Source organism: Zootermopsis nevadensis, unplaced genomic scaffold (genome assembly GCF_977971745.1).
Source record: "Zootermopsis nevadensis isolate Lab colony 2312 unplaced genomic scaffold, Znev_1.0 Znev_ptg000061l, whole genome shotgun sequence".
In the NCBI taxonomy this organism is placed as follows: Eukaryota; Metazoa; Arthropoda; class Insecta; order Blattodea; family Termopsidae; genus Zootermopsis; species Zootermopsis nevadensis.
This window is the reverse complement of record NW_028259192.1, coordinates 3,159,555-3,176,889: the sequence shown is the minus strand read 5'-3', so window position 1 is coordinate 3,176,889 and position 17,335 is coordinate 3,159,555. Positions and strand designations below refer to the sequence as shown.

At 32.9% G+C, this 17,335-nt stretch overlaps 1 protein-coding gene across 1 annotated transcript; it reads left to right on the top strand.

Moving 5' to 3' along the window:
* On the top strand, positions 1-17,169 carry LOC110833732 (uncharacterized). Its single transcript, XM_022072157.2, has 12 exons — positions 1-449; positions 1,669-1,914; positions 3,621-3,760; positions 4,850-4,998; positions 6,799-7,052; positions 8,447-8,666; positions 10,905-11,050; positions 11,599-11,727; positions 12,272-12,429; positions 13,641-13,770; positions 15,543-15,614; positions 16,164-17,169. The coding sequence occupies exons 1-12, from the start codon at positions 405-407 to the stop codon at positions 16,239-16,241; spliced, it is 1,767 nt and encodes a 588-aa protein (XP_021927849.1). The 5' UTR covers positions 1-404; the 3' UTR covers positions 16,242-17,169.
* The last annotated feature ends 166 nt before the right edge of the window (positions 17,170-17,335 follow it).

The following is a 17,335-nucleotide window of genomic DNA, read 5'->3' as shown; positions in this document are numbered from 1 at the left end:
TTTCTTCTTTTTCTATTTTTGCCTTTGTTATTTAATCTGTGCATAGGAAATAATCTGTGTTACTACGAGTCCACTGGAGTCAACTGAAGTCTCCTTAGTACTTTTCAATTACCATAAGAGCAATAGATCTCAGACATTGGCTAGAGTTTTCTCTAAAAAAATACTTATGTGGGGATTTATATTTTCTATTCATTTGTATATTAATTTTATTTTCGTGAATACATATACCATAGTTCAATTGACCGCAGTCACGCTGCCCGTCATTTTAAACCAGAAAAATTGAACAGCAAAATATTTCGCTGCAACATAATTCACATTACTGGTTAACTATTTGAATTATTGAGAAGCATTAATTTGTTGAAAAACATTAGTTTACTCATATTATTCAGAGTAAGATTGGAAAAATGGCTACAGCTCAACTGCGGCGACTGAAAGAAGCAACAGATATGGTAAGTACACAGTACAGGGAACTGTATTATGAGAATATGGCAGTTTTTGAAATACATTTATTTGTTATGAATAACACAGGCTTTCGTATTTTTAATATAACTGCTGGTACCGGCAAATACCAGCTTATGCGTTGGTACCATATCTCCTTTGGGGAGAACGGGCAGCCTGAATTTAACTGTAAATATTATTTTTATCAATATGCCTTAATCATAAATGCAGGTTTAAAAGAAAATACTAGAGACAAGAAGAATAACAATTTAAATTCCCCCCAAATCCATATAAATGTAAATTTTCCAGAAGTTACTAAAATTTAATGCAGACCAGTTTGGAGGGAAAGAGTGATTTTTGTAGTAGAATGTAATGACTGAATACTGCTAATAACAATGTTAACTATTGGACATTATCCCAAGACACATCTCACTCACTCTATGGTGCAGAATATTATTTGAAAAGTTGATTTTATACTCGGCTTGTCAAAGAATAGCCCACTTTCTGTATGGAACCCAAAGGTTCATCTCTGTGCCACTGGACTCTATCCTGAGCTAGCTGCATCCAGTTTACTCCATTGATTCCTATCGCCTTCATCTACTTCTCTAAAATCCAATTTAATATTTTCAACCAGATTTTTTCTCAGATATTCAAGTGACAGCTTTCAAATAGATTTCCCTATCAAAATTAACTATGTAGCTCAACAAGTATGGTATTTATTTTGTGATAGCAGTTTATTTGTAAGAATATTGGCATTTTATGATGTAAGCACCAATTTCACATTTCTTTTCAAGAAATAAACATTTGTGTTTACTGTTTAAATCATGGATGGGATTAGCTAAGTTATTTTGTTTTGTTGTTCTGTCGGTAATTCCAACTGAATGTTGGAATCATGTTTTGAAGTAAGTCATAACCCGGCTGCTTTCTTTCTCACCCTTTCAGATTACTGACCAGTGTCATCAGTAGTAAATAATATATCTACAAAATCTGCTGTTTGTACAACACTGTTAGAGTATCGACTGATGTTTCATTCTCATAGTTCTGTAAACACTCATTTAATGTCAATATAAAATTAATATGAGAATAAATATTGCTAGCTTCTTGGTAATACAAAATAGTTTCCCAAAATATTGGAATGCTTCAAGATATATTTACAAGAATGATCAAATATCATGGAATTTTTGGGACATTGTCATAAATATGTGTGTGTGAATCTTGATCTATTTTCAGTGGAGCTCCATCATGCCAAACCCAACAGTTTCAATACTGCAGTCAGAATCATTTGTGAAGAAATTAGTAGCTCTTGGAATTTCTAATGTAACATACCTCCGTGCTGTGTTCCCCGAGGAAGCTTATGTTGATCGTCAGCTTGAAGGCATTCGCTTGAAAATATTACGAGATGATGGAACATGCCCTGCTGCTGCTCAAGTTATTGCCTGGCTTAAAAGTGCATTTGATGCTTTCAGTAAGAAATATGTAAGTCATGTTGGCTCTTTTATAGTTTAAAATTGACAACAGCTAGCTCTAAATTCTTTCAGAATCTTAAAATTAGACAACAATAATGGATATTTCATATGAAATTCTACAAGTTTCACACATGGAAATGGCCATTTGGAATTCATAGCCAGACTCAAACCCACATTACCACATGGGGAATCCCAGTGATGTTATTACCCAGTCAGGCTGATACCAGACAAAGGTCCTGTCCTTCCAGAACATGCAGCCTTCTTCAACTAATTATGTTGCTTGTAAGACAGCATTCACAAATTTAAATTCTAGATACATTTTTAATGAAAACTGTGAGCGAAAGAATTTTGTTAAGGGGCAGTACTAATTCTATTGTATTTTTGTAGTCCAATTCAGTGTTGGACTATAACATCATTTATTGAATGTCAGACCAAATCTGACACAGAACATGAACCAATACTCCATGTTCATCTATCACTGCTCCTGCAGTATGTAAGGTGTCTGAACAGTGAAAACATTAGCTCACCCACTGCTGATAACACAGATAATGAACTTATATACATGTTTTACAATAATGCATATTTCTTCACTTCTGTATAGAGTATTTTGGAAGAATGATGGCTTACAACAGAAAAAACAACTTGCTGAGAGAAATGTTGAATGTCTATTCTGTCTTACCTGTGGATTACTGTATGATTTCTGAAGATACAGTGGCACTTGAATAATGTATGGTGTAGAACTTAACAATCATTCTGAAGATGACGAAAAAAATATAGTGATGGACTGCATGTTAGAAAATGGTCAATGAGCACAGAAATTTTGTGGCATGCTCAGAAGATTGAGGTCAATGTCTGAACAAACTTGCAGTTTTAAGTATTTCAGGTTCTATGTCAAACTTGGTCCAAAATTCAAGAAATGATTTGATCCAATGCTGAACTGAAGGACTACAGAAATACAATAGATTCACTACTACCCCGTAACCAAAGTCTCTTGCTCATAGTTTCACAATGTGCTCCATACAAATACTTTTATTCTGGTAAAAGATACATAACTTTTAATATTGCATTGATTTCAGCAATAAACATGGCACAATTTATTAAAAGTTTAATATGTTTAAACCAACACTAAAAATGTAATCACCACAGGTCTCTGTTAATTTGACCACGATGGAAGGGGCAACTGAATTTCTGGAGCTCATTGTCTGATAATATAACATTTAAAAAATATATAATTTAAACTTGAAAGTGGAGATGATCTCAGTGCAGTCATCTGTCACTCAGCATATAATTCAGAAAATTATGTTTGAAGTAATGTCTGTCTCAATCAGACAATTTTAATGTTTACTGACCATCCAAAATAGCTTATGAATGGTCCAGCTGGTTGTGTGTCATAAAATGCTACTGCTACCGTTAAACATCTTCAGAATTTAAATCTGGCCAGCAGCCTTATACTACATAGATAAATCTTTTTTTTACCAGAAGATAAAAGTTAAAATTACAGATAACCAAGGTGGACCTTATGTGGCATCACATGTAGAAATAAGTGTTTATTCATACTGTATAAAAAAATTTGACTCTTTCTTTTATTTTTATACTTTTCCAAATGTTCTTCAAGGTTAAGCTTTACTGAATGTCAAATTACAATATGTCATCAAACGTTTCATTTATTCATCACTGTTTCAACTACAACATAGTTTTACCTATTTTCATTGACAGTTACACCAATTGATCCTGGCAGTCCATGCACAGGGATCAAGTCCTGATAACACGCTAGAGACTTACACTTTCCACTTCACATACAAAGGCGACGATTTGAGTGGGTGTAGTATATTAAGAAAGGATAACAAGACAAAAGAGTAAGTTACATTCAGGATTTTGCTGTATCTTGCAGAGCATGTACCATACATTTTAAATAAATGCTCATTGTATGATAATGATTGCATTAAAGAGACCAGTTAATATAAAAGTAACAAAAGGTAAAGATGATTTGTCTGCTTTAGCTTTGAATGGGTAAGTCATTTTAATTTTTACCTACCAAATTACAAAGGCATGACATTTTAATGTTCATTGGATTTATGTTTCTTAATTCCCTCTGTCCCTGAAAATTCTTTCATTTTGAAATTATTACAGAACTAATGTAAGTGAAAAAATTTAATCTGCCTTGTATGACATTTCATATATTCAATGTTAATATCTAAGTAAAGTTAGGACTGCTAACAATTCATTATTTGCAGTCCTCACCAGGATTTCTGTATCATGAGAGTACAGGTGTCATTATGGATTATAGAAACCAGGTACAAGAATCACCTGTGTAATTTATTGGTAAATACTAAATCTCACTATTATTTCATTCATTATATGGATAGCTAGATGGGTGAAAGTCGGTCACAGCTGATGATACAACGGTAGTGTATGAAAACAAAGCAGCAAAGGAATTAAAAGAATTGACAGAAACCGGTTCATGACCTAAGTTGTTTTGCCAAGATTTTAAAACGAATTTTAGTCCCTTTATTATCTGACCTTTAATTTCTTACAAAATTTGGCCAAAAGGAACCAGATTTTTAAAAATAATATGAAGCATTTTATGCAGATATGTCCCAGAAAAAATATACCATACCAGGTTGATAAGGCATTTTTATTGTTAATGATTAGGCTGTAAAATGTGTATTATTTTATTAAAATGATATGACATTCATTTTTTTCTTTCCCATGGTTTGTGAAAATGCTAATTTTATATTTCAAATCACCCTATAATTGGGCTAATATGGCAATGTTCACATGACTTACATAATACCATTTTCCTGGTTATATCTCAGAGCAAAGGCTCGTTTCATTAACCTGCCTCAGACCATTTTAACATTATTTCCTGTCAGCCTTCCTCAGTTATTTTGAAATGTTTGTGTTAATAACTGTTAATAAGAATTTTATTTAGATTGGATGGTTAGGGAAGTTGTTTCAGAGATGGGCTGTTCCCTCACTGAGATCCGTAGGAGCACCCTGGAGATGTTACGCACCACAGTTCAGCTTACACAGTCTCTGCCAATCCTGCCTGACAAATGTGGCATCTCCATGAAATTGCTCTATTATGAAGATGGTGAGCTAATTTAATAATAAACAGCTTATATTTTTTGGTTTATTTTTAGGCTGGCTTAGCCAGATTTAGCAGAACTCACATCAGTGGTAAGGACATGTAACTGGAGGTAATTCTGACAACATTTTTGAACCCCTATCACTACATATACAGTATCTATATAGTGGCAGTGTAACTTTCCAAGTAACAGAAACAATGTTGCCATTTACCTTGGAATTTTGGTTGGTATTTGAATTTTAAATGCAGATGACTTGCACAGTAGTTTCCATTGAAAGTGTGATAAAAGAACATGGTTATCATATGAAGAATATATTTTATAGCTTCATGGTGATACTACTGGAAAATAATAATTATACAAGTTAAGTTAGTCATAGTCGGACATTATAAATCTGTGAAATATGCTTTGTTTGTTAAAAATACCAACATGGTAATGGCATCAGTCTTTGGGGAAATGTTTATAAAGCAGCAGGAACTTGAATTTACTAGCTGAGATCTCATCGATCCTACCAGCTTTGTTCTTTTTGTAACTAGTTTTTATTATAGTATAGTAACACCTTCATGCTATACAATATTTGTTGTTATCCTTCACATTGTGAATTTTGTGCACGTAATACAAGTTTGAATATGTCACGGAGATATTGTTTCTGTTTAGCAGTCTCTAAACTGATATTACGTATACTTTCTGCTAACAGGATGTGATTGTAAGTATCAGACTTTGAATATCTGAAAATTATCACACATAACCTGTATATTTATGCTGTCACCATGCCAATTTATTTCAAAACAAAGAAACCTTTTAAACATGTTAACAGCTATGTTTAATAACCTCTTACCATACAAAATTTCACATGCCAAGCTGTAATAATTAATTACTTATTATTGTGATATCAAAAACTGAGTCTGTATTTGATTTCTTGTTATTTCCATTTCAGTAAAAAATAACCATAACATAAATAAAATATTTTTCATATACAATGGAACTGTGTTTATATCAGTGATGGAAAAATGATGGTCCATACAACCGCAATGGAATTTTGTCTACCAAGTTTTATTTTAGCCAAAGCAGATGTGACTAATTTATCTGCTATTAGTTACAACTCTGACCATCCACAATGTCCTTTAGTAAATTTAGAGTTGCGTTTCTTCAGCTTTAATGACACTAGCTTATTAATTTAAGCCCACATAAGAGAGACAGTGATTTTTATGTTTGTGCATTGTTAGTTACTTTCTTAAATAAGCACATACTTAGAATATGAGGGGATACTATGGTAAATATTTGTAAGATTCAGTTATGTTTACAATAATTTTTAAATCAATTAACTTTACAGTTACAAACCACTATGAAACATTGCTTTGATTAATGCAGAAACACTGGAAATGTTTCAAAACTGGGATACAGGGAATGAATTCCTACACACATAATTTCAGATTGTAACTTCAGAAAAATCAGGTGGAAATGTTCTCTTTGCACTTTCTTCCTACATTGTGTTCCATGATCAGGCTTCACCAAGATAGGAGAGTAATCCTAAAATATACAGATTTAGCAATTTCTGATCTATGAAATTTTTAACCTCATTGGGTGCTTCAGAAAGTTTTGGATTCACAGCTCCTTCATGAAGTGTTTGATTATTTTCTTCTTTATAACAATTAGATAATTTAGGTTTTATAAAAAGGAAGTGGTGTGTATAGAATCTTTAGCCACACACTGACATTTTCTTGTATAAACAGTCTTCCTCCAAGAAGCTTGGAGTTTTCAGTAGACCAAGGTTATTTATACATTCATTTACTTATATATGCTTTCAGTGACACCTCAAGATTATGAACCACCAGGCTTTCATGCAGTTGAGAATTCTGCATTTATATTCCCAAGCGAATCATTAAGTTGCAAGCTTGGCGAAGTGTTCACACCATTCCACACTCTTAAGTTTAATGCCAAAATGGAGACAACAAAACTTGAGAACTTGAAAGAGGATAGGTCTAGCAGCCATAGTAGTCATAAAATCCCTGTTAAGGACCCTGAGAAGAAGTCAGTTATCAGAAATACAATACAACTACAGGTATGTGTGTTTATTTATTAAGAGCTCATATTATATAATGTTCTTTTTTATTTATGTATTTATTTCACTAAGAATTCCAGTTGTAGAATTTGACACATCAATTTTCTACTCCCTCTCATTTTAAGATTAATTTGACATCCAACTATTTAGGTTTCTAGACTTTTCATAGAGTCGTGTGAAAATTTTTAGTTCTTCACTTTCCTGTTTTTATGCACCTTAGTAGAATATCGCAACCAGAACTGTACCGTCATCTGGAGGGTTAGCTGTTTCATGAAACATGTTATCTCTGATTTTTGGTAGGTACCTAATTTCAGTCTTGGCCAGGACACTGTCCAACTAACTCCAGAGGAGGATCCTTCTTGAGAAGCCAATAGACACTCATCTAGTTAAGAAATTCTCCCCATTGTAGTTTCCTAGATTCCCCTGTCCTAACAATACTAGGGGACCTGTATAAATCACAATGTCCCTCTTATGTAGTATCCTAAATTTCTCACTTATTCCATCATTCTTAGGTCTAAATTTGTATCTCTTTTAGGGGCATATGTATTTATCACTGATTGCAAATATATACAATTAATTAATCAAAACATAATATATAATAAAATAAAAAAGTACTATTTGACTTCAGCTTATTCCTGTAATTCAGTTTGAACTATTATATTATTTTGACTATCTTTTCCTCAGTTGTATGTCAGATTTTAATTTCTTATTAACATTTTTGTAGATTGATGACAGGGAGATTAATAAAAATATTCACAATGCTGTAAAATTTATGCTGTAGCTCAAGATCAGACAGTGGCATGTTTGAGCACGGTTCAGTTGTAGTCTGTCTGTGTCGAGTGAGCATGGCATAAAAATAACTGCTCCAATAGAGGTTTGCTCCAAGAAAAGCAACATGCAATAATGCATATTTTATTGTCAGAAGGAACGAAAGTGAGCACAGATCCATTCAGAGTATGGACAGACCAGTTTGTTACAGTGAAGTTTGTATGAGTGAATCAAAATGTATAAAACAGGTAAACAGGTAATGATGCCCATCCACATCTATAAACAAACAAAACATAGAATACAGCATGCTCAAACAGTGATTCTTGGAAACTGTAGGGTAACTATTGGAAACTGCCATAAAAATGGGCATTAGTGTTGCTCTTCCTTGGTGCAGATTTCTAGTGGAGCAACCAACTTTATGCCATACTCACTTGGAACAAATCTACTACAACTGAACAACTCCTAGCATGACACCATCTAATCTTGAGAGCTACAGCATGACCAGGCCTCAGCAGCATAGCATAAAGTGAAAATATACCAATAGTGTAGATTTCTTTTTTAAACCTCTCTTTATAAATTTGGTTTTATTCTGATTAATTTGACTTATGGAAACATTTGGTTTTCAGGAACAGGCACTATCAGTTAAATCACAGCCCACTGAACGTGTACAAAACACACATACAGATAGCATAAATGATGACGACAATGAGACTGCAGACAGTGTTATGACAGAAGACTTCATTCCTTCAACCCAACTTGTGGATGTTACCAAATCCATTGTCCAGTCCCATCTGACACAACCTACAGAGAATGTGGCTGTTCCTTCCTGTAGTCTTGCACAACCAGGTCTTAATTTACGCTAGCAAGGAACCTAATTACGAGACATTGGATGTTCAGGCACTAAAAACTTCCATTTTAGATGTTTAAAATGGACATGCATGTAGCCTACCTGAGAATAACAATTTATTTCTTAAATATACACTAATATAAATTCTTGATGGACAGACACTACTTTAAAATAATTATACAAATCAGTGAAAATTAATAGAACTAATGCTGATGATTAATCAGTTAGTGTTACAAGGAAAGCAAATAGAAGAGACTGAAAATTGCACTTTTCCCCGATACACATGATCATTATTGCATGATTTTCAAAGGTACAGCTGAAAATGTAACTTCAGTTGTCTGTTCATTCAGTGATCAACAACATGCAATTTAACTCTTCAGAAATACTTTATAATTAGTGGCTTTTGATATCAGCAAAGTAAAACAAGCTAATTGTTGTGTTGTAGAAATGCAATACTGTTACGCAGAATAGGAAATACCAGATATGTGTGTGAACAATTTCACTGTTAAGATGTTGTTAGATCTCAAGTAATTGCTTATTGATCTTAAGTAGGATTTAAAAGTATTTAATATATTATGTTGAAATACAAACATAATCCAGAAATAAGCATTTATGGACAACAAAATGGTGAAATAGAACTGATGGAAAAATAGGCATTTTTAAGCACTATAAAACTGAATCACTTTGCTTTTCTGCAAGTGAAGCATATATATATATATATATATATATATATATATATATATATATATATATATACTTTGAATTTTTGTGTACTTCCTCAGGCAGTAAATAGGAACATGCCTGAACATCTTATGTCCACTAATTACTGTTAAAAATATGCTATATATTACATGTACACACAATTAGATACACATTTTGAAAGTATTGATGATAAACTGGACTGACATATAGCATATATACACATAAAAGAAGTGATACTTGTGTTAGTAGTACATTAATACTGTTTAATTCTTAACGCTGGAGTGGACATAATGAGCCTCAGATTTTATACTTCACTAATAAGTTAGATATAACTGTAACCATTTGGTTTGTACATAAGAACTACATGATATGACTCATGGTTATCCTATATTTTCTTATGGTTTTCTTCAGTCTCTCCAGACAAATGCTAGGATTGAATCTTGAAATAGACCATGATTTCTTCCTGCAGAGTTACTTTGTTCACTGTGCATAACCATCTTTTTGTCATCTGATGCTAACTAATTACTGCAGATGACGCAGTTTACTTAGCTAACCTATGACCCAGCCAGTCACTTTACATAAACAATGCAAAGTATGACGATAGCTGAGATGTTGGTCCATATCTACCAGACTACACAGTGTAACATCCCACACTCATTGCCACAACCACATCAAATCTTGCAATGTACAGTCATTTAAATTTTACAAAAATTATCCACTGCAATACTGGAATTCAATTACCTGGTACAGAAATTGCTGTGCATCAGAATTTTTTTTATATTTATTTATTTATTTATTTATGGCTAAGTAGGATCTCATATATTATTTGTATGAAGCAAAGAAAGCTTTGAAAGGTGTTTTATAACTGATAATGACAACTGTGCGGGCTATTGCAATTTTTTTCTTCACCACCATAACCAGACTGTCTCTGGGGTGACATCAATTTCCTTGCCAATGCATATCAAAGGCTGCTTAGTTGCAAATGTCTAGAACATGAAATTGACCATTTATATATCAAGATTACCTCTTTTTATGCCGAGAAACTTTGGAATTAGTACATTTTTAGGGAGTAACATGTTCCTAAACAATTATAACATGGAGACGGGATAAAACATTACACATATGTTACTTATTTTCTTGTTGTTCTTCTCCAGCTTGTCTTGCTTTTGTGGCAGAAAAGACACTAAATTTTGTGAACATCATCTAAGACATATTTATGTAGTGTGTTGTCCAGATTCACATGATTGTGTTTTCAAGATATGAAAGAGTAAAAAATGTGTGGGATTTTACCTTAACATTAAATTTGTATCTCATACTTTTGTATTAATTAATACACTTCATTGGTTGGTTTGTAACTGATGTATCAAGCTTGTACCTTCACATTCCCTCTACATCTCCATGACTTGGTTCATGGGTACAGGGATGACTTTTGTCTATTGGTAATAAGTGTGAAGTTCATATAATAAATTAATTTAATTTTATTATTCATCTAGATGTCGTTAAGTATCACATAGTCAATTTGTTTCTTTTACCAGCATCCGGTTTAACTTTGGAAGTATTGTCAGGGGTGGATGTGACTCCAACAGATGTGCGAGAACATGGCATACGCTGTGCATGTGGAATTGAAGTGGACAGTGGTCTTATGGTGCACTGCAAATTTTGTAACCACTGGCAACATGGGGTAAGTGTAAAATGTTTTTCTAGATGAAAAAATGAAAGTGATCAGGACACACATTTACCGCAGTGAAATACTAAGTATTGTTAAACATCCACAATTTGTCATAAACTTATGCTTAATTAAATTCATAATATTTTTAAAGCTGCTATTAAGTGGCTGTGTTGAAGATGCAATGTTATAAAACCAGTGAATGCATCTTGTTGACAGTCTGACTTTTCACATTGAAAAACACACTTTTATATAAAATCAGATGCCTTTAATGTTCATGGTAAATCATGACAAAAATAACTGATTGAGGGAAGAATTTAAGATATTTATATTTTATACAGTATATGGGCTTTTATAACTTCATATGATGTTATACTTTTCTGTTTCCCGATTGCACAAAAATATGTAGTTCAAAGCATCAACTGATTCTTGAAGATGCTTATCAAAGCACATTAAGAAGAAAATGATTTTTAGATGAAGAATAACCCAAAATGAATTAAACATATATGCTGTATTAATTACTTTTGATTCTATAGTTGCATATTTTGTGTGTTAATTGACAGGCATGTTATGGGTTGCATAAAGAGAGCGACATATCAGCCGATCATGTCTGTGAAGTTTGTCATGAGCCTGAGAAGAATCAACAGTGCACGGACTTGAAGCTTCTAGCACTGTCCGTTCCACAGAGAAAGGTATGATACCAAGCTTGGCTAGCAATGCAGACTTGTCTTATATTTTATACCAAAATGAATTTATCCTATTTAGAACAAGAATAAAGTGCATGAAGTGTTACTTATTTGTAAACATGCCAAGGTTACACATCACAGAATTAAATTATATAGCATTTCAATCATCTGCCTTGATTCTTCCAAACAAGAAATTGCATGATCATACAAATAATTTCACATAATAATTTTGATGAACTAAGAGCAGATACTTGCAGAAAAGTTCACAGCATGTGTCTGAGAGCTGGTTATTCTCATTTAAGTTAGTAACTGTCCCTGACAGAATATTATATTACTCATTGCCTGAAGACTCTGTGTTATTAAGATAATGGATTGGGACATTGATGCACAGATTAATAAAAAGCACAAATGGTACACAATTCCCTTTTTTGACATCTTTCCTCTGAAGAAATAAAATTATTTGTATGTTAATTTTAATGTTTGATTTGAAGGGCCTGTGAAGCTACAGGAGATATGTTTGACTCAACATGGGGAGTGATATATGTTACAGGAAGTGTGTTTGTACCGTCGCACCTTGGCATGTATACGATTGTGTCGTGTCACCCCTTCCTTCATATCTGAAGAACTGGATGTTTCAGAAGACATTGCCCAGCTTCTCTTTGAACATCTTGAAATGGACGGTATTCTCCGATCCACTCGAACCAAAGGGTAAGTGTACCTTGATGTATTACATCTACCAAACATCAATGAAAAATATTTGATAACATACTAATTTTTTAATATATGTTACTAATAATCATGGTATGTAAAGTAGAATGTGGGTAATAACATGAACTATACAGACAGCAAAAATGAGAATTCTTGAGTAAAGAATAAATACATTTAGTTTAAAAAATGAAATATAATAATAATAAGAAAAATGGATACAACATTCATAAAGAATGTATGGCTTATATGCCTAACACCCAAACATAACTGACAGTTTCATACCATTAGAAATTTAAGTTTTGGAAGACTGCTGAACGGGTGATCAGATCAAATATAGGACTAAGCTGGTATGGACCAGTATGGTCCAGAACATGAAGTTCATGATTGTGATAATGGTGGTTATCACTTCTGTATCATATTTTGGAAATTGAAGTTTTCCACTTTAAATCTCATTCTTGAGATGATGGAGTTTCATTACATTATCTGAATGAAATATTAGATTTAACAGTAATTGAATTCTTATTTGTGAAGCATTCAGTTTGAGTTTCAGCCAGGATACCAGCTATCATAACCTTTTTTATCTTCAGTACCTTCAGGCAAAGTACATCTAAACAGACCACAAACACTATTAACTATGCCCCTCCCCCTCACTGTTCCATTACATATAAATCTCATCCTGCGATTCTAAACTAAACGTTTAATGAAGATGGTTGTCTTCTGGGTTGTTGCGCCATGAAAACCTCAAATCCTACATAAAAGTTTAATGCTCTGTAACAGTACTCTGCTGCTTGCTGCAGTATAAAGTTTACAGCCTATTTTAGAAATTATTTTGACATTTATTTTATTTTTTATTGCATTATTTCCTGTTGACAAAACTAAACTTGAGTAAAACATTGTTTGACAGTGCTGAATTAATTGCAGAGAATGTTCACAGTTATGTGAGAATAGGGATAATAATGAATGTAAACTCAAATCAGAAATAGAAGGACATGTGTGTGTGGTCTGTTTTATGTGCTACATCGATATTTACCGGGAATAACTGAGGAAACACATCAAGAACTTTAGTCATGATGGGCAGTTTACCTTGTTAATATTTCAAATTGTAAGTTTTTATTACTTTAATTTATTTTAAGGGTTAAAATAAACTTTTACTTCTTTTATAAAGGAGTTCAATGGGTACAGACTTTACTGTTGGGAATTACTGTTGACAGGACGCCTCGCTACATAAATCAGAAGGTTCTGAAAAACGAACTTCTGCCTCGGTATTTTGGACCCACTGCAGACTTGAGGTCCCACAAATACAACTTTAAGTTTCATGATACTATGGATAATAATGCAAAGGTAAGAGAACACTCAACAGATCTGCCAACTTATAACCTGCCAAACTGAGGTATTATTTGTGCTGTATCGAATGATTTATTTCTATCGTTTATCATTATATGTGTGACGAAAACCTACAATTATGATCACAATTACTTTTAGAGCCTCTGCCCATTTAATGAGGTAAAGGAATTCATTTATGATGTGGTAGGACTTATCAGGCAGTCCCATTACTTCTAAACGTAAACTGATATGGAGAATGATGGCCAACAATGGGAAATTACCGCATGGGAAATTATCTGCACTGAGCCATGGCAGATAACTGTAGGTGGTGATGGTCTTCTAGGTTGTGCTGTGCAGTCTTTTAGCTGTATACAATGTTTCACAGGAACATATTGCTTCCATATTCAGAGATTAAATGAGAAGTGAAGCCTTCCCCTGCATCCTACCTTCCTTTCTGGACATAGAAGAGTTGCGTTTTTACTTTGTTCTCTTTTTGTACCTTCTGACTCGGCCTTCATATCTGACACATTGAAAACGACTCTTTCCTCTTGGTCCAGACATAGCTTCAACTCCCCCTACTAATCCCAAGTATCTATTGGCCAATCTTCCTGGCTTGATTTTCCTCCTAATCCTGAATATACCATCCACTGCTTAACACTCCTCACTTCAGCTCTAAATATGAAAATTCTACATTCTTCCAAAACATTGGTATACAGCCAAAGGACTATATGATGCAACAGCGTAGAAGACAACAACACTGCCATGAAAGCCTCAAATCCTACACACAATATGACTATTTTCCTTTCCTGTAAACATGAGGTTTTGGAGAATAGTATGTCCCAGAATTGTAATACTGTTATATTCTTCATTCATCAATTCCAGCTCATATATTTTCAGGCCAGGAGAGAGTTTTATCTCAACTTAATGCTATCTGGGACATGAAAGCTCCCTCCGGTCCTCTTACAGACTATAACATGTCATTGCATAACCTTGTGAATTATACTTTGCTTCTACATGAAGTGGAAGAAATGTTAAAGATCAGTGTAAATTAATTAAAGGTTGAGTTTGTTCTCAGGTTTTCAGAGAAACAAAATTATATGTTAAAGGCTGATAAAACGGCTGAAATCCATAAATTTACCCACAATACAGCCTTGGCATGTCAATATTTTTCTATCCATAAAAAAGTGTTAACTGAAATTGACATTAGAATTGCATATTTTAGGAATGCAGATCAGACATAGTTTTGATAAGTTATCTAAAACTTTATTTTATATGGTAAATTGTGCAGGAGTTACCTTTTCGTGACCACTGGGAATTACTAGTTACACTAATTTTTTTAAGAAAATGCTCACTGGATATCATTGTTCCCACCGTCAGATTTTGAACTGTCTAGTCTGAAACTTAAGAATCTACTGCATCATAACTGGTCATTATATCCGTCATGTTTTCTCAGAGTTTGGGAATAGCTAGTCCAGTTTCATTTAAGCTCTCCTCATTCAGTCATTTTGGACTTACTTCAGAAATTCTGGGAAACTTTATAAAATTTCACATTTTCAGATTGACTGGAAGTGATAGAAAATGACAGTTTGTTGGTCGTGTGATTTAGTGGATGGTTACAAACATATGAAGAGTTGGTAGATTTATTAGTTTATCATGTTGAAGGAGTACTTATTTGTGCTTCGCATACAAGGATAAATTATGACTCTTTTTAATGCAATTGTGTGCATAGTTTATTGCTTCCACTGAATAAATATAAATAAAATAATGTGTAATGTACTTGTAACTTTCAGGATTTAAAGGAAATGACTCTATCACCAAAAGCTTCAGATCGCCACAGACAGAAGAGAGCGCGTGTTAACAAGGTACATTTGAACATCCTTAATTTAATATACCTACCGTGTCATATATAATCACATACATTTTTTACATTTACCGATTCATTAAGAGAGGAATTGGCATGACTTAAAATGGAATGCACTAGCATTATTATGATACTTTAGTAGTATATTATCCATTGTATATTATTTAAAAATGGTTCAGAGGCTCTTGCTCTCTCTCTCTGTCTTCATTCAAGATGCACCTATTGTACAGACAGTATTACTCATTAACACATTTAATACAGTTTTTCATTTGCAGTCCTTTCATTATTTGTCTTGGTATATCTGCAGAGCTGTTGTATTCTTTCATACCTCATCATACTTAATAAGTATAGCGTAAAGAATAAAATGTCTGAATGTGAGGTCAGAAATGTCTGTTATGTACATACACGATGGCAGCATTTTTCATGCTACTGTTTTCACTCTTTCCCACTCCCACGTCAGTTACAACTGTTACATGCCCATTTCTTTGCATTATTTTCTGTGGTAAATGTTATAATTAAATAATTAATTAAAAATCCCATTTATATGTAGATGGAGCTTGTGATTGAAGATGATGAAAAACCTGCCCGAAAGTATCAGAAGACTTCGCAGGCTCATATAATTCTGTAGGTTTGTGAAAAATTTGCTATGAATTAAAGTAGTACCAGACTGTAAGAGATTATAAAATTAATGTTCTTTCATAGTTTCATGGCTTTATGTTGAATTGCCATATTTTCAGCATTTTTAACATAAAGCAAGTTGGCATTGGCCATTAAGGTATGATTTATTACAAAGTAAGTAAAATGGGTGAGTTAAAACAGTTTTCATTCAATTCTATGTGCTGCTATAATAGTACTTTCAATGTTTATTAAGTATGAATCAGATTATTATTTAATAATTATTAATTACTGTGCAATAACAAAACATTCCTTTAAAATGATAATATAAATAATATATTATAAGATTGTCAATTTTCCCCATTTTCTGATGCTGAAATATTACATATCAATATTTATTAAATGAGAAACATCTATTATTTTTAAATTAATGATCATTTTTCTTCATAATATGTAATATATTATGAATTTAAAACTACATAAAAAGTAACTTGACATTTCTGTTTTGTATTCTGATATAAAATTATATTATTTATGAGTTTAACATGAAATGCGTTGACTTGTTGACATGTGAATTAATGTCATATTTTGTTATGTTTTAATGACTGGCATTCATTATTAGTTTTCAATGATGAAAATATATTTAAAGATGTTTGTTTTTCTGATATTACAAGTTGTTATTCTGTTCCTAATGTAGTTGTATTAAAATACAAAGTCAGGATGGTCATGCATTGACAATATTTTTTGCCTCACACAAGTTATGTAAAAAGCAAGGATACACATTTAGTAAATATTGACTTATCCAAAGTGTATGACAGCATTCCTAACTGTAAACTGTGGGAAATTATAGAAGAAAACCCTATATCAATTAACACTGTTAAAGCTGTTAAACACCTCTTTGAAAATTATAGTTTGAAAATAAAGATATGTAATTTAATGTCTATGGGAATTTCTGTTACAAAGGATTTGTGGCAAGGCTGTCACCTATACATTTTAACATCTATTTAGATGAAGTACTGGAAAATGGAGATCATGCAATCCCATGGGTATACCAATTACAGAAGAAATATTTCTGTGTACCCTTCACTTTGCCAACAACCAAGTGGT

Bases quoted from the DNA above. Each gene is read 5' to 3' on its own strand.
- LOC110833732 (XM_022072157.2), top strand. From the start codon at position 405: ATGGCTACAGCTCAACTGCGGCGACTGAAAGAAGCAACAGATATG. The intron at 7,053-8,446 runs GTATGTGTGTTT...TTTGGTTTTCAG, and splicing joins GAAATACAATACAACTACAG to GAACAGGCACTATCAGTTAA. The intron at 11,728-12,271 runs GTATGATACCAA...TATATGTTACAG, and splicing joins TGTCCGTTCCACAGAGAAAG to GAAGTGTGTTTGTACCGTCG.